This window comes from Danio rerio, chromosome 13 (genome assembly GCF_052040795.2).
Source record: "Danio rerio strain M-AB ecotype USA chromosome 13, GRCz13ab, whole genome shotgun sequence".
Classification (NCBI taxonomy): Eukaryota; Metazoa; Chordata; class Actinopteri; order Cypriniformes; family Danionidae; genus Danio; species Danio rerio.
This window is the reverse complement of record NC_141033.1, coordinates 3982501-4000594: the sequence shown is the minus strand read 5'-3', so window position 1 is coordinate 4000594 and position 18094 is coordinate 3982501. Positions and strand designations below refer to the sequence as shown.

General features: G+C 39.6%; 1 protein-coding gene across 4 annotated transcripts in view; it reads left to right on the top strand.

Moving 5' to 3' along the window:
- Window positions 1–18094, top strand: part of tjap1 (tight junction associated protein 1 (peripheral)) — a 165572-nt gene that overhangs the window by 68901 nt on the left and 78577 nt on the right. For all 4 annotated transcript variants that reach the window (NM_001365539.1, XM_087278268.1, XM_087278270.1 and 1 more), the window contains 3 exon segments: window positions 650–709; window positions 11594–11785; window positions 15511–15539. In NM_001365539.1, the coding sequence (NP_001352468.1) occupies window positions 11630–11785; window positions 15511–15539 (185 nt within the window). In that variant the 5' untranslated portion in view covers window positions 650–709; window positions 11594–11629.

Genomic DNA, 18094 nt, shown 5'->3' with positions numbered 1-18094 from the left:
GCCCTAGATAACTCTGGGCTCTATTTTAATGATGATTAAATGATTAAGCCAAAGAAACACTACCAGATTAATTGATGATTACTGTTTAATGATTAAAACAAATGTAAATATGCATATAATATATTATAATGCTAATAAAAATAACATTATACAAATGCAAATTGTAATGAATAAACACAAAAAAATTGCTGTACATCCTGTGTGTGTTAAACACCTGCATAGGCGCATAACTAACATGCTCTGTGCTGGACTTTAGAGCAGCTTTTAGTTGGTCAATGGTCAATCAGTTCCTCAAAATAGCAATGCCCCAAAAATGTGCCTTAACGCATCACTTTTATTGACCAGCACACCCATAGTCCACAAAGTGGCGCAAATGGATTTGCTTTTTAAACAATGGTGCAAAACATGAAAATTACGGTTGCGCTGGTCTGAAAATAGCAGCAAATCGCGTAAAACACGTCTTGCACCTGGGTGTATGATAGGGCCCTCTGTGGTTGGTTTTGGAAAATATAAACAGATGTTTCAATATAAACTGAACATGTACTTTCTATGTGAATTGATGTTGTAAGTTTGTCATGTAAGTGTCACCATAACTCTGGAATTGCTCAGATCACCTTTCAGTAACCGAGTGAAATTGTGTGCGTTTCAGAACGCTGCAGGCCTGAGGACCTGTGAATGAGGACACCGCTGAAAACGGCTCCAGTTTCGGGTATGAAAACACACCATCTAAATAATTTGTTGTGTTTGTGCGTCCTTGTTTTGCTTATCTGCAACTGGCCTCCAGAAATAGCTCTAATTAGAAGATGACGTGTGTCTTGTGATGCACAGTTTTGTGTCTTATGATGTTCTCCTATAGTCATCAGTTCAGTTCAGCCGCGATGAAAGAGATTCGCACACATCCAACTGTTCCAGAAAGAAACTGCTTTTTTTTTCCATCAGTCTCGATGCTTTTCTCTTTTTCCTGTCAACTCTTTCACACGTTGTTGTCTGTTATGCTGTGACAGATTATAGTCAAAATAAATGCAGGGTTCATACGGGTGCTGGAAGTGCTTGATTTTTTTTTAATCTAGATTTTTTTATTTAATCTATATTTCAATATTTGAAAAGTGCTTGAAACTGCTTGAATATGTAATTATGCTTCTTTCATAGTAATATATCTTACTAAATGGGTTATAATTAATATTTATATAATTATTTTTGGCCTTTTTGCCTTTATTGAGAGGACAAAACAGTATTTCAGACATGAAACGAAGTAAGAGAGAGAGGGGGTAGGGTCGGGAAATGTCCTCGAGCCAGGATTCGAACTCGGGACGCCCTGAGGTGCTACTGCATCATATGTCAGCGCGCTAAACACTAGGTTATTGCGCTGACAACTTAAAATATTTTTAATAAACATAGTAAATGACAGTATTTTAATAATGTGCTTGGGGCAAACATTATCAAAATGTTTCCTAAGAATACTGTAAATATGAGATCACACGAGTAGCAATGCGATATGGCTTTATATTGGCACTGGTGGGAGGCGTGCGTTGGCACGAGGCTGCAGGCCCAGTGCCTTAGTGTCTTACCGATGACGATACAAAACCATATCTCTCTGTTATGAATGTGATATTGCATTGTTACTCAATGGCATAATCGTGTATATAAAAAAGAAAATCAAACACAGAGAGTGTCAAAAATGTTTTTGTACGAGGAACTAATTTCTACCGCCAAGTCACATCTGTTGCTGATCTCAAAACAGCAAAAGCCGTTACTAATTCTCCATCATCACTTTAAAGCTAGTGTTTGAATTATTCTCTGGCGTAATGTCTAAAGACTGATCACTGTTTTTAGTTGATTTTGCTTACATTTAAAGATTATAAGGCTGAACGGCATGAAATGCCATCAGTCTACTGAGATATCCCAGTATTTCTCTGTTGCAATCGGAAGATCACAATAATCAACCCTGAAAAAGTCAAAGCAAAGCAAACACTGTTAGATTACTATAGTATAAATACAGCACTACAACATACAAAAGAGAGAGATCGACTTAGAACGTCACTTACCAGTTTTATATTGATTTGATCAGCTGTAGTTTACAATTACGCTGAGTATTTCTCCTTTAAGGGCTTATTATGTGGTCAATTATCTTTGCGTCTGCTCAGTATGACAGGCTTATGTTTACCAAAACACTGTATCCCCGAAATTGAAAATATTTAAAAATAGGCTAAAATCTAAACAACTAAATTCTCTCCTAAAAAAAAAGCCTCAAAGTAAATTATGTTGTCCAATAGCAATATTTTACAAACAGAAGGATGAAGAAGTTGAATGAGTGATGTTATTGCAGAATACCGCACACTATCAGCCAATCAGATTCTAGAACCAGACAGAACTGTTCAGGGCCAGAGTGGGACTCCTTTTCAGCCCTGGAGTTTCAAGCCTTAGACCGGCCCACCTCAGTTCACGACTGATTATATTAAAATAAGGTCATTTCCAATTCAGTTCTAATCACACTACCACATCTTTTTCAAGGAAACAGCTGCTTTAGAACTTCAAATGTTTTTTAATAAATATGTGAACATTAAAGGGGAGCTAAATCTCCTAAACTAGTCTTTAAAACATTACAATGTCCTTTACTGCAATATCTGAATATATATTCTGTGCTAAATTCTTTATAGATATCAAGTCCTTTGTAACTGTGCTCACACACACACACACAGACACACACACACAAAAAATATGTACACCTACATAAGTAAACCAAACAGTATTATATGTCTAAAAATGACAATAATAAAAATTATTTACTCGGGTGAGGTTCGAACTCGGATCAGCGGCGTCGTGACGCAACGTGCTGACCCCTGGACCACAATGACGCTGGTATGCCGGTCTTACTTTATATTGATAGCTTAATCTTTTTTGATTTATTAATGTAGTGAATCATCTGATTTTCATTGAGCAGGTGTAATATTCATTAATATTAATTATTTGAATTCTTATATTCACTAAGGTGCCGCTGTTTGGGGTCGAATAATAGTTACCTCATTAACCTACAGGCTTCAATTTGCTCATAGAGCTGCCTGCGAGAAGACAAATCAAAAGAGCGAAGCTGCGGCAAAATAATGAATAAAAGAGTGAGGCTATGGTCAAATAAATAAATAAATTAAAAAAGTGCGACTGCTGAGAGTGCAAGCAGCTAGGGACACCGGCCCTCGCGGTCAAAAAACGGACCTGGCCCACCGGAAATTCTCCCGATCCTCCCGATTAGCCAATCCGGGCCTGGAACTGTTGTACGTGTGTTTGTGTGTGTGTGTGTGTATTATAAATGAGTTAAATAAATTTAAATGTATAAATAAATGAGATATAAACTGTTTAGAAATGAGTTATTACAATGGTATGTCTAGAAATCTTCAAAAAATATACAGGAGGCTAATAATTCTGACTTCAACTGTATAGACCAGGGGTGTCCAAACTCGGTCCTGGAAGGCCGGTGTCCTGGTGAGTTTAGCTCCAACCCTAATCAAACACACCTGAACCAGCTAATCAAGCTCTGACTAGATGTACTAGAAAACTTCCTGGCAAGTGTGTTGACGCAAGTTGGAGCTAAACTCAGCAGGACATCGGCCCTACAGGACCGAGTTTGGACACCCCTGGTATAGACAGACATATATGTTGTTGTGCACTTCATGTTTCATGACTTTAAACCAGCCCAGGTACAAATACAAGAGCAAATCCCACAGGTGAAGGCCCACAGGATGACACATGCTGCCAGTCCTCTGTACAAAGCTGGATTTATTTATTCAGGCTGTTTTGCCAGGCTTGTATCATCTGATATGCAGGTCATCTGGGAATTGAGAGTGATCTGTTTCTGAAGCAGCAGAGAAAGAGAGTGTGTGTGTGTTCCTCTCTAAGAGGAAGTGTGTGAGGTGCCAGGAATGGACTTCTCGTTGGCTGCTTCACAAGTATGCAGACTGTGGGCTGTCCTGTTGTGTACTGAATGCAATCCATTTTTCTCGCTCTTGGTGGGGAATATTTAGCTTGGATGCTTTTAAGCATGTCAAAATATATCAGAAGCATGTTAAAAAAGAAATAATGTTATTTAAAAGTCTAACACAGTTGTTGCAGTTAAAAAAAAAAGATTTATTTATACTGTATATGGGCAAAGACTATAGGCTTGTCATGATTTTGCCCAGTACAAGGCAATCCTGGATTAACATCTATGTTGATCTTGGAACTAAATTTTTGTTGGAGAATGTAATCCATACCTACTCGCTACCTCTAAACCAGGGGTGCCAAAACTGTGTCCTGGAGCTCTGGTGGCCTGCAAAGTTAAGTTCCAACCCTAATCAGACACAGCTAATCAAGTTCTGACTAGGCTCTCTAGAAACGTCCTTGCAGATGTGTTGAGGCAAGTTGGAGCTAAAATCTTGCTGAAATAAGGACCGAGTTTGGACACCCCTGCTCTAAACCCAACCATAACTGTAATTTATTCTCAAAATCAGAGGAATACTAGTATTTTGATCAGATATTTCCAGAAATAAACAGATGTTAGCATTTTACTCAAACACACCTAGGGAAATATTCAAGTGGTCTCTTAAAGGTGCTGTAGGTGATTGTCTTCAGAGGCATTTTTTGCTGTGCTGGTTGAAAGTCTCTTCACAGTCTAATAGTAATGATTACAGTAAATGATCTACATGTATTTATATGTATTTTTATATTTTGGGCATAAACAAAAGGCTTATATAAGGCATAAAACAAAAAAAATAAGTCATAAAGGCATAAAGAAAAAAAATTATATATATATATATATATATATATATATATATATATATGTATATATATATCTATATATATATATATGTATATATATATATGTATATATATATGTTTTTTTTTTTTGCGTTGCATCGCACCTCCTGCGATGTGACTATCGCGGATGCGCACATCGCGATTTCGATGCTGAAACAATGTATCGTGCAACCCTAACTTGTGCGATCGGTAAAAACCTTAATTAATATTGGAGTTACCTTTGCACGCTGGAGAAAGGATGACACAATGTCTGAAGGATTTCTCTTAGGCGGGTAATGTTCTGTTTTAAAACTGTTTTAGGTTCATACAAAGCTGATGTAACGTTAGATGTTGTTGTTGTTGTTGTTACAAATGGGTTATATCTTCACAGAAGTGCTGTTCAGCCACTAAAATCTTCCGATGAAAGAATGATAAGACTATTTTTATATTCATAAGGGACCTTTTACAGCATCGATGATGTCGATTTTAATTAGTTTAACAACAAAACACAAGCAAATACCGCTATTCCGCCTAGTCTCTCCCTGATCACCTACTGCACCTTTAATTTTTTCATAGCTGTATTTTCAGAAAGTTATAGAAACATTAGCGTTTATTTATAATTATTTTTTCCGCTGCTGTTGATAGTCATCTGCCTTTTCTAATAGCAATGCTATTAAGGAATTTTATTTAATTATATATTCTATTTTGTTTCTATCAAAAATTCCCCATCGGAGCTGACTTTGGAGAGTTGATTTATCTGCGGTGCGCGGGAAGGTTAAACTGAAGCAGTTTCATTATGTGCACATTCTGCATGTACAATGTCAGATTCCACAGAAATGAAGCGAAGCGGCATCTGTGTGGGCATGTGATGGTGCGAAGGTCACTGTGTGCTGTAATTCCATCCCGTCTGTTCACATAGAGCTGTAACCCTCACCCACAGTCATTAGTTCTGTCATGACAAATAGAAAGCTTAGCCGTAAAACTGTTTAGGGTTCGCAGTGTTTAAAAGTGTCAGAAAGCAGCTTTAATTAGACTCCTGATAGAGTTGGAATCGCAGTCAGATGCACCTTTTCGATTCACAAATGGTGAGACCTGAGCATGTTAGGACAGAGACTCTCTTGTTTGTTAAAACAAGGCACGCTGTCAGGTGCAGTTTGGTCCGGGTTTTTTATTTGAACAGCAGGTGTTTACCTGTTAGTATCACAGGTGATGTTGGAATAAAGTGCACACACTCTCAAAAATAAAGGTACAAGAGTGGTCACTGGGGTGGTAACTATATTTGTAACTATAGGGTCCATATTAATACTTCAAGGGTATGTACTAGTACCTAAAAAGTTACAAAAATTGTAGGTACTAATATACACCTTTGAGGTACCAGGTGGTAGCCACAGCAGAGTCGCCACAGCTGTATTAAGCACAAACTATTCCGGGATATGTTTTACGCAGCGGATGCCCTTTCAGCTGCAACCCAGTACTGGAAAACACCCATACCCTTTTACATTCACATACACTATGGCTAACTTGGTTCATCCAATTTACCTATAGTGCATGTCTTCCCAGCAGAGATGTCAAAAGACGTTAATATTAGATTAGGTTTTGGTCATCAGCGTTTAACATTACTTTGACGTCCAATAATGATGTGAAATGACGTTGATATTTGGTTGGTTTTAGTTTTTTTTTGGAAAGAGACCAATATCCAACATCAAATCAACATCTTAAACCAACGTCATATTGATGTCAAATACTGACATTTATTTGTTAGGTATGGCAACCAAAATCTAATGTCTGATAGACGTCATAGTGGTAACGTCCACACAACGTCAAGCTGTAATATTTATGTTGCGTTGGACATTAACCAAACTGCAACGTCTGTCTTATGTTGGACATTGGTGTCAGCCTGATGGTTCTGAGGTCAACCTGATTTTCATTTCCAAACAAAATGCTTTGTCCCATGATGTTAGGGCACAATGTCAATCTGACGTCATGTTGACTTCCTGTGCCTGCTGGGTTTGGACTGTGGGGGAAACCCGTAGGAAATCCACACCAACACAGGGAGAACATGCAAACTACACACAGAAATGCCAATTGACCTAGCCAGGAGTCGAACCAGCAACCTTCTTGCTGTGAGACGACGTTGATAACCACTGAACCACCGTGCCGATATAAGGACACCTGTAACTCTTGCTTCAATAGACTGTATAAACTATATTTAAGCTGTTGTGACGTGAGCACAGTGATCACTCACTCCCCCACGCATCGTTTACCTCTGCACATGTTGTAGCACTGCTGATGAGTGCACGTGTGTCTTCATCTGTGCGTAAACACGTAAACAAACACTTGCGATTGGTTCATGAGATCAGCCAGATCGACGAGTACCGATCGAATCATAAAATGTAATTAGCGGCCGATATCGATCTCTGGCCGATCGATCAAAGCATCCCTAAATGTCACCTTTAAATCTCAAAATAAATTTATTTCTGAATGTTCTGAGGTATGGTGTTTGATATAAGACTTAGCTCTTTGCTTTTCAGCCCTTGCGTGACTAGCAACAAAAGTCTTCAGGCCTTTTGCCCTCGAATTTTGTAAAATTCAGAAGGTACAAGAAAACCTTGTTCAAAAAGGACAAGCTGCCTGAATCTCCCAGAACACATTTGTATTACTCGGCTCTTTCTATTTTGGAGCTCTTGATAGTCTGCTGGAAAATTCACTTTCACTGGCGTTATACTTAAAGGGCTTAAAGTGATAGGACACTCAAACATGAAGATTTGATATTAAATTACTAACCCTCATGCCTTAAATTTCTAGCTAAAACAGTTTCAGATAAAACTGATTCTGCTGATTCTGACCTACATCTTGAAAAACTTGAAGATGAGTGGATTAACAGCTAATGGTAATGGTGTATTGCCCTTTTATTGGTTGATTAGGTTGACAGATATGTAGACGTATGGATGAATCAATGCTAATGTGTGAATCTTCAGCTACGCTTCTGTTAGAGATATTCAAGTTTTCATTGAAAACAAAGATAATGGTTTAGATTTCACATATAAACACTTATGTTTACAATAATGACTAAAATATTGTTAATCAAATACCTTGAGGTTTCAAGTTAATGTTGCATTAATTACAGTTATTACCAGTTAAACACCTCATGAATAGTTTGTCTTTGAGTCTTTAAATCAGGGTGTCCGCGATGTCTTAAAGTATTAAAAGCTGATCAATCAATTATGAAAAAAATTAAGGCCCTTAAGGCCTTAAATTTTGTTCAAGCTATGTCCAAAGTGTTTGACTCCAAAAAAAGCGTAAATATACATGGTTTCCGCTACATTCATTCTTCCATGGCGGGATGTCACGCCAAAATTGATCCCGCCATGGCTACATTACAGCTTCTCATTCAAAACATTTTATTTTTTTAAAAACGGGTAATAATAATTGCACCAAAACGTATTAAAGAGTAAGTGAATTATAACAGCGCAAACTTTTCTGTATCCGTAGTAGTGCTGTGCGTCATTTGTTTACCCTTTAAGGTGGCGTGCTGACTGACAGACAGGTGCATGAGGCCAGCAAACACGACATATAACCGTTTCACTTTACTTCAGGATGCATTAATGTCGCTCTGTAGGTCTATTGAAGACATTCATAAATTTTCCTAGCAAATCTAATAAATGTTGGAGACATACTCGTTACATAAACGCACTAAATCGCTTTTTAGCAGCGTTTATTTGAGAGCGCACAAGAAGATCTGCGCGCTCTTCAAGCGGCTTATATTTGAGGAGGCGTGCAAGAAGTTCTGTGCACGAGCAGAGGAAATGGGCGAGCAAGCAAAGAGATCCGCATACTCGTAGGCTATTATATAAATGTCGACTTCTAATACTGCGCTCACGACATTTGTCATTGAAAAAACGCCACAGGTAGTTGGTAGATCTGTGTAAAAAAAAAAAGGCCTGCCGCCACAGCTGGAAAAAATCCTAGATTGGTTCAGGCCGGATGCATCCAGCCAAGCTTCTCTGTCCGAGTGAAGTCACGTAATTTGCGACAAACGTGATGTGACGCTGTCCACATGTAGCGAAACCATACAGCCGGTCTATTCAATCGGCGGCCCGCGAGACTATTTGTTCCGGCCCTCCATATAGTGTGACCAAGACATCAAAAATAAATTTAGTTCAGTCGAAAAACGGCCGCTATAATTATGAAGTGACGTGCGTCTGTTCAATAAACCACTTGCTGCAGTTAAAGTCTGCGCAGAGCGTTAGTCACCTGACATTAAGCGAGTGGCGCGAGCAGCCGAAAGCATTTGGATACTTAAGCTTAAAGGCTTCTCAATGCCACATTTCTGTTGCACGGAATGAAACTGCTGCAACTAAACAAAGTTATGCCACCTGTGCGCTAGTTTAAAGTTCCAAGCTTTTAGCTACACCAAGGATAATATGCACGCACACTGGATTAACTGTAGCAGCGGGCTGTTCACATATAGCATCTTTTCTGCGCGCAAGTTCGTTATTTCCAATATGAGAATATATGAATTACGTTTCTTTAATTGTTGGTGTTGTTGGAATTTGAACTTGCGGACAAAATATAGAGATAAGATGCCTGCTCAGATAAGATGAAAAGATCTTGTGTGAAACTTTAAGCAGCGACCTCATCTGAACTGAAAGTCTGCTGCCTATTGAATCTGATTTTACAAACCCGTCTAGTTCTGCTCGTTTTGTTTGGTTGTGTAGACCTGGTGTGATTGTGCATTGTGGGCAGAGTGTGACGTCAAGAGGGAAAATCAGCCTGCCAATATGTGGCACATTTTGGCAGTGACCCCCCTCACGTGCGCGTGTGTGCGTATGTGTGTGTCCCAGCCTGAGCCCTGCAGCACATTAGCAGCATGCACAGGGAACGCCATTGATTTCTTATCGGCACCACACTGAGACACACCAGCCGATTCTCTCTTCATTTTGCCCATTTTACCAGTCAGTAACTTTAAAAATAACCACATAAATACAGAGGAAAGTGAGATCGAGGAAGAGTGGGACAATCTGAAAAATCTCACCATGGCTTGCTATTGTGTGTTTACCCTCCTGTAATGCACTGACTACAGGGAACCCATTGTTGAATGCTGGATGCAAACCTTTTGAGTCACAAAGTTTTCTTGAATGACGCTGTAAGCAGCCAGATATCAAGGTTGTATTGATCACCAATATGTGAAAATTGGTTCTATTGTGAAAGGAACTGAAAAGTTTATTCTTTGGTTCTTAGAATTGTTATTTTATTAAAAACTATAGCAGGGAAAGTGTTGAAGACATTTTAACCTTTGTCTTTATGCACTTGCTGAATATCGAATGGTCTCAAATGGCTGACTGAATTAACGTCTATGCATCTGAATTGGCACTATTAAGTTGTTGCGATCAGGGCTGGGGAATGTTTACCTTGCTGACTCCAGTACTTCATTTTGATGCTTTGTTTAGATTGGTCTCCACCTTTAGTCACTACCCCTCCTGAAACATAATAGACAGGACGACTCTATCTCAAATCAGACTTGTTTTAGACTTATTTTAGACTCGAGACCTGTGTTATGGCCTGTTTCCACTGAGGGATACTGTATGGTTCAGTTCAGTATGCTTTTATGGTCAAAGGGACAGTGGAAACGACCATAAAAGCATACCGAATCATACCGTACCAGAAGTAAAAATCAGCCTTTAACAGAGCGGGGTCACATGACACGTAGGGAAAGTAATTGAAAAAAAATCGTCCTGTAAATGTTAGACCGAATATATGTTCTGAATGTCGATTTCGATTACTTTTCGATGCATCGCCCATCCCTATTCTCAAAAAACTTGGTGCCGTGACCCGGATAGAGACTGAAATCACCAAATTCTCAACAGTGGCCATTCTGATCCATTCATGATCCATCTTTTGCTTTTGATTTCATAATATTTTTATGTCAGATACTAGCAGTACTTTAAGCACCAACTATTGTTAGTAACACACACACACACACACAAACCATAAACATAAAGATTTGTAAGATATTTTAGTTAAGCCATTGTAAATTTTATAATGGGGTTGAAATGTTATGGTATTTCTCAGAGAAACCTGGCTACAGAATTATTTCAATCATTCAGCTACACAATTATAAACTACACAATTATTTCAACAAAAAAAAAAAGCAAACGTGTGTGATTTACGGAATGACTAAAATGGCTCATCTGTGTGTTACACATCAGGGAAAACTAACACTGAATTGAATTTAACTTAAGTATGTTTTGATTGACAGTGAAAATATGCCTCTGTAAGTGATTGGATCCAAACCACACACCCTTTTCCCATTCTAAACATAGCTTCCTGTGATCAATAAGAGTCATGCAGCCAGTGGTTTAACACTTTGTTTATTGGAAACACACTCCAACATGTAATCAATCGCCCGCTTCAGAACAAGTCCACTTTTTCCTCTCCCTCCCTCGTGCCTCTATATTTGTGTCCGTCCCAGCCTATATCCAGTATCTCTTTTTCCTTCCTCCCTTATTCTCATCTTTCCTCTCTTTACCACACAGATTATAATAAGCATCCTGCTTCAAATAGGAGTATAGTTAAGTAGGCTTTTTTAGCAGGCTATCAGCTCCAGCTGTCTTTTTACAGCCATAGTTGTTTTTATTGGCTGCTGCATTTCAGCCACCCAGTTGTGTGGCTCTCATCAAAGCCTATTGATTCAAACTGCTTTTCTGGCGTTGGTGCTCGGGGAGGAAGAGGCAGGGTGGCACAGGGGGAAAGAGAGTAGAAAGGACTGTCTTTTTTGCACTGAAGGCTACTGCAACTTTGGATTCTCATGGTTTTCTCTCGGCAGGACTAACGGTGTGTGGAAGCACACTGATCTTCCAGAATGACGAGTGCTGCACCTGCCCGGAAACCTTACCGAAAGGCACCTCCGCAGCACCGCGAGACGCGTCACACTGTGCCAGTATTTCGAGAGGATGTTAGCGGGAGTGCCTTGCCATCCGCCAACCCTGAAATGTCAGCCCAGCCTGACCCCTGCCAGGTAATTTTCCCCCGAAATCATGCACCTGTTTTGCAGCGTACACGGTTTACAGGCCCTCATCCGCAGAGTCCTGAGAGATCTTCATGGTCGCAAGCATCCGACAGCGAACTGGGAGTCTCAAGCCTTTCTAGCCTAGAACTCAGTGTTCTCCCTCCACCACGGATCTTCAGCCACAGTTCTCTTGTTATGAGACTTCCTCCCAAGCATCTTCGGCAACAAAAAATGAACCGTTTCATCAGTCATAGTGATGACCTGCTGGTGTTTTCTGCTGATGATGATCTTGCCTCCTCGAGCAGTTCCCAGCAGTGCATCCGAGGCAGCTCTCCATCACATTCCAGCAGAAGTGCGGAGCGTTCCCTGGTCTTCAAAGAGAAAGCTGAAATACTTGTTCCGAGAGAAGAGAAGCGTCCACCGCTTCCGGCATCTCAGATGCATGTCCATCCACCCAAGGGCATTCTTAAGCAGTCTCACCAGTTGGGAGTTTGCCCTTCTGACAGTCTGCGCAAGTCTAAGTCGGCAGAAATGTTAGACAAGGCACAAAGTCGTGGAAGAAGCAGGAAGCCCAAAAGCATGTCCTTGGACAGGGAGAAGGGGGTACGAGTCTCTCCCATGGGACATGGAACTTCCACATCATCTATATCTCCAAGCTCCATGCTACCAGACTGGAAAATGCAGCGGCTTGAGGAAAAGGTGAAATTTTCACAGTTTGTAGATGAAATCACCTACCGGGTCCTAAGCCCTGCCAATCTAAAGATGTTGCGCGGGAACCTTCCAAGGTCCACACAGACCAAGCAGCACAATCCTCAACAGTATGAATTCAAAGACCATCATGAGAAAAAACAAGAAAGGTGCAGACCTTGGGATGAGTGGGCCACTCAGCATAGCAGAACAAGCAGACAATCAAAGGAAGTAAGACCCAAGACATGGCACATCTCGGGTGATAGTCCAGAGAGAGTGCCAGAAAAGCAGCATGTTGATCCCCATCGGGAAGGAGCCCGACCTAAAGCTGAAGGCCCAATTTACAGTCGGGTGGGGGGCAGCGATGATTCCGAATGGGATGACAGGACTCCACTGGGGGATCAGCTCCAGGTTCCCCATATAGAGAACCGAACCCTGCAGAAGGACAGTGTAGACAAATCAGGGTTGCCAAAGGGTGAGATTCCCACTATTCGTGTGGAGAGTGAGAAAACGTCTTTATCACAAGTGACTGCCTTTACTATATTATCACAAATCAAGGTATGTGATTGATTCATTTTTATTGCATGAATGTTCGCTTTTGCATTGAAATCTACCCTTTTAATTCCTGTCCCTGAAAATCATTGCGCTTTTCAAACCAAATGTTTTGTTAATTGCAGTTTAGTTATCTTTAGCTATCTTTTCTTTTCATTTATTTACCCTCATGTCAGTTGTACTTCAGGGATGTTAAAGAATGTTGATTCTGCTTGTTTCAGTACAATTAAAGTAAATTTTGATGTTGAACTTTCCTTAATTCTGTCAGCGTAATGGCCAGTGTCCTCATCTCACTCTTCTCAAATGATGTTTTGCTCTGAACTAAAACCCCCATCACTTTGGCAACAGTTTCATGAACTTTGCCCTTGGCAGTTTTATTTGGATCACAGATTTTCATCCGTCAACGAGGAAATACAGAATTAGTCTTCAAACAACAGCATTGTTTACAAGGTTCCTCTACATTTGACAAATGTTTAAAAGGCATTGCCATTTTCAGCTCAGTGGGATACAGTGGCCATTTAGCTGGTTGAAAAAAACAGGCTGTCAGAGCGATTTTTATAGCTTCACTAGGCATGTGCATATTGACCTGTTTGGCAAAGGAGATTGTCAAATGCTTTCCCTGCTTTTTTAAAAATGTTTTTTTGTTTGCTTTATTGCCTTTCTGACATTAATTAGGCAACAAAAAGGCCATTTATAACACTGATACCTGCCCCAGTGTGTGAATTTTTGCCGGTACTGCAGTGTAAAAAAAGAGCTATATTATCAGAAATTAATGACAACATATGTTTCTATGTTATAACATAGAAGTTCTAACTTAATGTTTTTTTTTTAATGATATCACCTAATGGGAACATATATGCTGCCGGAAGTGGTGTTAGAGAGACTAGCAGAGGGCTCAACCTGCAGTCTGTGTGGGTCCTAACGCCCCAGTATATTGATGGGGACTCTATACTGCTCACTAAGCACCGTCTTTTAGATCAGTGGTTTCCAAAGTGGGGGTCGGGACCCCCCGAGGGGTCATGGGACAATGAAAGGGGGTTGCCTGATGATTTACAAATATCTATTTATTTTTATTAAACCATAAGAATTACCATATTTTATCCATAACCTAGAAAAAATAGTAATTTATAATTACTATATACTACATTATATAGTTAATATAGTAGCTAATAGTTACTAGTTCTATTCAATTGCGATCGTTGGGGTAATTACATTATATTAAAGACACAGCATAGCTTCAGATGCAGCAGTTTGATATTATAGATAGATATAGATAGATATAGATAGATATAGATAGCCCTAACACCCATTAAAAAAATCTATGAAGAATAAACTTTGGTCTTTGGTGTGTGTGCGCCATTGCATGCAAAGTTTCTGTATTTATAACTACCTCAGAGGATATTGGGGGTCGCGAGCCACTGGCATTGTTATTTTGGGGGTCGCGAGCTGAAAAGTTTGAGAACCCCTGTTTTAGATGAGACTTTAAACCAAGGTCCTGACTTTCTGTGGCCATTAAAAAATCCCAGGATGTCTTTTGAAAAAGAGTAGGGGTGTAACCCCGGCTTCTTGGCCAGATTTGCCCACTGGCCTCTGTCCGTCATAGCCTCCTAACCATCCCCTTATCATAATTAGTCTCCTCTCCACTAATCAGCTAGTGTGTGGTGTGTAGTCTGGCCAAAATAAGATGCTTTAACATTTAGGAATTGTTTTGTAGCCACATATAAAATAAGTTCAGAATCAGAGCAAAGTTTTTAATTTAGCCCCAGTCATATCACCCTGCAGCCTAAGGTTACTTACTGAAGCTAAGCAGGGCTGAGCCTGGTTAGTAGGAGCATGGGAGACCACATGGGAAAACTAGGTTGCTGTTGGAATTGGCATTAGTGAGGCCAGCAGTGGGCGCTCGACGTGTGGTCTGTGTGAGTCCTAATGCCCCAGTATAGTGTAGGAGACACTACACTGTCAGTGAATACTATCTTTCAGATGAGATGTTAAACCGAGGTCCTGACTCTATGTGGTCATTAAAACCCCATGGCACTACTCATAAAGAGAAGGGGTGTAGCTTGGTGTCCTGGCCGAATTCCCTCCATCAGCCTTTACTTATCATGACCTCCCAATCACCTCATTCACCGAATTGGCTTAATCATTGTATCTCCACTCCCACTATAGCTGGTGTGTGGTGAGCGCACTGGCGCTGTTGTCCTTTGGGTGCCGTTGGATTATCCATGTAGATGCTGCACACTGGTGGTGGCGCTGAGAACCCCCTCATGATTGTGAAGCTCTTTGGGTGTACGGCCATACACAATAAATGTGCTATATTATTACACATTAAATAACATAGCCTATTGGTAAAAAAGACAAATGCACAGCAGTCTGAGTACTAAATAATATATGACGTTTGTTGTAAAATTCAAGATTGTGATTCCTCTAATACACAACAATGTTTATGTAAACATATGTTCAGTTTTTACATACTAAATGCATGCTCTTTCTTACAGGAGTCCTTATCAGATGCCGACAGGATCAAGTGAGTTTATTTTCTTTCTCTTCATTGTGACGTTTTCATTTGAGGTTTTCAAAAATGTTTCCAATTTCATTCATTGTTTAGCAGGGTTTTATTTTTTGTTTCAGTATTTAGTTCCTGTTTCCTTGTACAGGGTTTCTGATGGTTTTAAAGTTTTAAATAAATCCTAAATTGTTTTTCCATGAATAAACGCTTAAAAGGGTCTTAAATCAGAGCTGTGGCATTCATTTTCAAAAGGACATTTGTTTTCTTGTTTTATTTTATATTTCTACAATCGTCATTTCTGCAGTGACAATCATTTAAATTGGTGCTTCAGTGCTATTATTCAGCGATATGATTCAGTGATGTGCTTGTATCTTATAATTAAATTTTAGATGTATAATTTGTAGTCCTATAATGTGCATGCCATGCAGATTCTACTGATATCTAGGCCCAAAAATTCTGAAGATTGTTTTTAGTCTATCACAGGACGTCAACATGACGTCAGATGTACCCCAACGTAAAGGGGACGTTGCATTTTGTTTGGAAATAAAAATCTGGTTGATGTCAGAACCCCACTCCAATCCAACGTCAACATCCAACCTAAAATCAACCAGATATTAACGTCTAATGATGTTACAGCTTGACGTTGTGTGGATGTTACCACTGTGCCATCTATAATACGTTAGATTTTGGTTGTCATATCTGACGAATAAATCTCAGTATTTGACGTCAATATGACGTTGGTTTAAAATGTTGACTGGATGTTGAATTTTGGTCACTGTCCAACACAACCTAAAATCAACCAAATATTAACATCTAATGATGTTACAGCTTGACGTTGTGTGGGCGTTAATACTATGCCGTCTATCAGACGTTAGATTTTGGTTGTCATATCTGATGAGTAAATGTCAGTATTTGACATCAATGTGACGTTGGTTTAAGACAGGGGTGTCAAGCTAAATTCCCGGAGGGCCGAAGCCCTGCACAGTTTAGTTCCAACCCTGCTCCAACACACCTACCTGTAGGTTTCAAACAAGCCTGAAGGACTCAATTAGTTTGATCAGGTGTGTTTAATTAGGGTTGGAACTAAACTGCAGAGCTGCAGCCCTTTTGGAACTGAGTTTGACACCTGTGGTTTAAGATGTTGACTGGACGTTGAATTTTGGTCACTGTCCAACACAACCTAAAATCAACCAAATATCAACATCATCTGACGTCGTTATTGGATATCAAAATAATGTTGTCCTTAGATGCTGGCTAGACGTTGAATTTTTATAACCTGACATCATGACGTAAATCTAACCTAATATTTACATCTTATTACATTGTGTGCCTGCTGGGATGATTGAATCTACATAAATACTTATTAATTTCAGTAATTTTGTTAACTAATATGCAAATGTTTATATGATTTATTTACTATACAGTTTGCAAAGTAAGATTTTTCTGTCTTTCATGATATGTTATATGAGAAACTTGCTTCGTTTACCAAACAAGCAGATCTAAATGGATTTGCATTTAAACTTTAAAGTTCAAAATGATTATTTTTTATTTCATGTTTTGTGTTTATAGGGCCTATACTCCCAAAAACATTTTGAAAATGCACAATTTTTGTGCAGAAATAGCAGAAAATGTCTGCAGATTCTGTCTGGCCTTGCCAATGTCCAAACTGATCAAATCAAATATATATGTATATGTATAATTGATCGTTATCTGTATGCATACATGTGTGTATGCGAGACGTTTATTCCCCACTACCTGCATTCCTAGGCCAGTGTTTCCCAATCCTGTTCCTGAAGGCACACCAACAGTACAGATTTTCAACCTCTCCCTAATCAAACACACCTGAATCAACTCGGAACATTAGAAGTGGGTCAGATAAAGGAGATATCCAAAATATGGACTGTTGATGTGCCTCCAGGTACAGGGTTAGGAAACACTGGTCTAGGGAGCACACGAAGAGTTGGTTTTATAGAAACTGTTGACATGCGTGTGGTGTGAATGAGGTGATAGCAAAAAACGGACTTCCACAACGAACAGACACATGAAGCAGGCTTTCCATGGCAGACAGGATGATAGTCAGCATTCAATGTCTTCATTTGTTCTGATCCATTCTGAATAACCAAACAATCTACGTACAGTAGTTTACATGCTTTGTCCTTGTTGCATTATTCATTAAGCATTCATTTAAATAAACTTATTTTTGTAGTTCAAACAACTCTGAAATTGTAGTTAAGAAGGTGTTATAACGGCCCACGTATTGAGAAATAGTCAGGTTTAAATCGGACTCGGGGTCATTATTATAGTTGACCTGACACAAGGTTCTCAGGTAGGGTCGGGTTTAATTTTTAGGGCCCCTAAACTCTAGTTGTTATTGAAAAGGTCTTAAATTTAGCCTCAGAAAACCTGCAGGAACCCCGTTGTATAATTCATGACGTGCATTGAAGAGTTCAAGTGTTAGGTAGCATTAGTCACCTAAGCTGACCCTAAAGCTGATTATTCATTGTCTCTTGCTGTTGAATGGCACGGTTGGCCAAGAGCCAATCAGGTGAGAAGGTTTAAGGGATTCCCAGCTG